Source organism: Octopus bimaculoides, chromosome 19 (assembly GCF_001194135.2).
Source record: "Octopus bimaculoides isolate UCB-OBI-ISO-001 chromosome 19, ASM119413v2, whole genome shotgun sequence".
Lineage (NCBI taxonomy): Eukaryota > Metazoa > Mollusca > Cephalopoda > Octopoda > Octopodidae > Octopus > Octopus bimaculoides.
Window position 1 is genome coordinate 2259155 of NC_068999.1, and position 4209 is coordinate 2263363.

The window sequence follows — 4209 nt, forward strand, 5'->3', positions numbered from 1 at the left end:
TGTGTGTGTGTATATAAAGACCGAGACCTCTGGAGATATGCTGTGACTGTGAAGACCCATCAAATAAAGTGAGATCACAGCCGTAACCTATACCAGTGTTGCATAACCAGCCGACTGAAAAGTACTCATGGATCGTAGGGCGACATGCCGTGCTTGAGGAAACCTATTGAGTCAAGTACATCAACATCAAATGAAACCAAATCACAATCAAATGGAAATTGCAGTTGTGGTCCCTGTGCAGGTGGCACGTAAAAAGCACTGTGTACACAGAGCCTGTTGTAAAACAAGTATCTCTGAAGAAAATAAACTGGAAAACGAAAAAAAAAACCAACTAGTTTCACCAGGTCATTACCAGCTCATCAGGAATACTTTTCATCTGCTCAATCGAGAGAGGGAGAGAGAAAAGGAGAGAGAAAAGAGAGAAGGAAAGAGAGAAGGAAAGAGAGAGAGAGAAAGAGAGAGGAGGACAGACACACGCACAAACACAAAACTATAAGTCATAACTAGCAACAGATCTAAACCGACCATTGGTGTGTGATATTTCGTATAATTCATCCAAAGCTAACTGCGACCTGATATCTTTATCTTCACAGCTTTGTATCAATGTATCAGCAGGACCTTCCAGCCTGGAAGCTTGTCGTGCTGCAATGTTGTTATCCACAGGGGGGGAGTTCAAATCCACAAAGTAACCTTGTTTCTTGGCTAGTTCCACCAGGGTCTGATGAGCAACTGTGATGATCGTTTTCACCTGAAATAAGTAATAAGAAAACCATCAACATTGTCATTATGACAAATGCAGGAGTCCTTAGGCAGCCACTCGACCTGCTAGAAATGATAGCCAAATGACCTCATATTACCTTGCTTTATTACAGAAAAAGGACATGTTTGACAATGTGACTCTAGATTCCATGCAGGATGGTCATAGTTGGAAGGTCTCTGATCATATGTCTGTTCCATAAAGGTTGACTTAGGGCTAAACAACATTATCAACAGTTATTATCATAACTATCAACACCATCACTATCATCATCATCATCATCATCATCACTATCATCATCATCATCATCACTATCATCATCATCATCACTATCATCATCATCATCATCATCACCACCAGCATAATAAGGAGGATTCCTATTTCAGTTTCTTCTGTTTCCTTTTTGTGAAGGTATTGTTGTTGCTATTGTTGTTACACCCCACCCCCCACCCGCCTCAGCAGTGTTTTTTTGTTAATTGAGGTTCCTTGAAAATATGTCTCATCAAGGGGAAACATTTCCTTACTCGAAACTAGTGAGGGTTGGCAGCAGGAACAGCACCCAGCTGTAAATAATCAGCCTCTGCAAAAGTTTCGTCCGACCCATTCAAAACAAAACAATGGACGTTAAAATGATGATGATGATGATGACTTACAGATATATGTATATATACACACACACACACACACACATGTATAAATATTGACTTCAAATTTTGACACAAGGCCAGTCATCTTGGAGGCTGAGGTAAGTTATGACCTCGTCCACCATCAATACTCTTCAAAAGGATTGTAAAGCAAAGTTGATCTTGGCAGAATTTGAACTCAGAACATAAGAAAGACAGACAAAATGTCACTAAACGCTTTTACCCAGTGGACTAACAATTCTGCCCCCCCCCCTCACCACCACACATATCATCATCATCATCATCCGTTTACGTCTGTTGTTTTCTTTTATAATAATGTCTTTGTTTGGATAACAGGCAATTAGCAGTCGTCATGATCCTTCAGACATCTGACACAACAGCAGCAGCAGCAGTAACAAACACAACTTGCAACATCTGTTGTGCACAGCGCGTGTGTGTGTGTGTGTGTGTGTGTGTACTTTACATGGTATATCTATATGTGTATGTGAACACACGTAAAAAAAAAACACATCAATCCACTTATGTTTATTTATTTACACATACACATTATATACATTAAACTGAGGACAAATATGTATAGATAAATAGAATAATAAATATGTATATACGTACATCTATCTATCTCATCATCATCATCATCATCATCATCGTTTAACGTCCGCTTTCCATGCTAGCATGGGTTGGACGATTTGACTGAGGACTGGTGAAACCGGATGGCAACACCAGGCTCCAGTCTGATTTGGCAGAGTTTCTACAGCTGGATGCCCTTCCTAACGCCAACCACTCAGAGAGTGTAGTGGGTGCTTTTACGTGTCATATATATATATATATATATATATACACACACACACAGAGTAATCCCTTGACTATCACCGGTGTTATATTCCAAAAACTCCTGCAATAGGTGAAAATCCGCGAAGTTGAAACAACAGTGTACTGCATATATTTTTTATTATTTTTATAATTTGTATATATTTATCTTATTATAAATGCAAAAGTTTCGTTCTGACATTTTATGTTTACAAAATTAACTGACCATAGTATATTCCCCGCTCCTGTTGTAGAGAGGTTGAGTACCTCTGACCATTTGTGTCAAACAAGTCGCCTATGCAGCTAAGTGCTTTATAGCTATAAAACCAACGGTCACTCTCCGACCGGCCGTAACAAACAACCTTCTAAGGAGATTACCACTCTAATGTTTTAGAGCTTGCTTCTTTTTGGATATATAAACTACCGACCATTTTGATATATATATATATATATATATATATATATATATATAAATACACACATAACTACACACACACACATATATATACATACATATACATACATACACACACATATATATACATACACACATACATGACACAAACACACACATGCTCACATACACGCACACACATATTACTGAGACAATCTACAAATGAATCAAATTGACCAACAAGACCAACACCAAAAACACAAAATAATCCATCCATCTCAATTTATGATGCTGAATATTGCCATGGTGATATAGAATACATAAACCCATGAGAGAGAGAGAGACAAACAGACAGACAGTAAAAGAGAAACACAACAGAAATAATACAAACAATAAAAAGAATACAAACTCAAAAGGGGGGGAAGAAATTATAAAACAAAAAAAAGAAACCAACACACAAACAAGATCAAACAATAAAAACGATGAATCGTTCTGTGAATAAATATGGGGAAAAGATTGTAATGTCAGGGAGAAAGATGGATTTTAATATAACAAATACAAGATGGTAGCTGATAGCACGAGATCCATTTAGCAGATTTAGGATCAATATAGTGTTGTTACATAGACCCAGTCTGTCAGCTGACATTTATTAGGAATCTTTCGTAATCTCTGCAAGTTTAATGGAGCGGAGTGAGGGGGAGATTTCTTTTTATAGCATCAATATCTATATAAACGTTGTTGTTTGTTTGTTTGTCTTGGAGTGTTACTCTTTACTAATGAATGCTTTCCAAAACATGCATATAATTCTAAAAACTGTCCAATAATAATTTGTGAAAGAAACGGTAAGTCCCTGGCTCCAATGATATATATATGTATACATATATATATATATACATATATACGATGGGCTTCTTATAGGTTCCGTCTACCAAATGCATTCAGAAGGCTTTGGTCGGCCTGAGACTTATAGTAGAAGAGGCTTGCCCAAGGTGCCACACAGTGGGACTGAACCTGGAACCATGTGAAAGAAATATCTATCTGTCCGCATGCAGTTGTGTGCATGAATGTAATGCATGTGCATCTGTTTATGTGCAGATTGAGTGCGCGCACAGGACAAGTTTGGTGGTAGAGGGGGGGGGAGTGAATGCTGATAATGGCGCAGAAAGAAGCGGAAATAGAAGCAACATTCTCTGCAAGGAAGAAAGAGAAGGACCTCACCCCCACCCCCACCCCAGCATCATCGACCTAAAACTATGAAACTGGTAAACACTTTGATGATGATGAGGATGAGGAGGAGGAGGAGGACAAGCAAACTGGTGGTGGTGGTGGTGGTGGTGGTGATAAAGAGTTGGAAGAGGCTGCAGATTCCTACAATGCCAATGGTTGTGGTGGTGGTCATGACGATGATGATGATGATGGTGGTGGTGGTAGTGGTCATGATGATGATGACGACGTAGTGCTGCTTGTAGTTGTAGTAGTAGCACAGCTGATCCCCTCTGTCCTCCACCAGAGTGTCAGAATGGTAAATGACAATGGTGCTAAAATGCCAGATTCTATCTGTGATGACAATGGATGGAGTGGAAGGGAACAGGTTTTGGTGTTTG

The 4209-nt window shown here is 39.0% G+C and overlaps 1 protein-coding gene across 2 annotated transcripts in view; it reads right to left on the reverse strand.

Annotated features, from left to right (window-relative positions):
- Positions 1-4209, reverse strand: part of LOC106880387 (N(6)-adenine-specific methyltransferase METTL4) — an 85069-nt gene that overhangs the window by 39291 nt on the left and 41569 nt on the right. For both annotated transcript variants that reach the window (XM_014930299.2, XM_014930297.2), the window contains one exon: positions 526-748. In XM_014930299.2, the coding sequence (XP_014785785.1) occupies positions 526-748 (223 nt within the window). The remainder of the gene's footprint in view (positions 1-525; positions 749-4209) is intronic.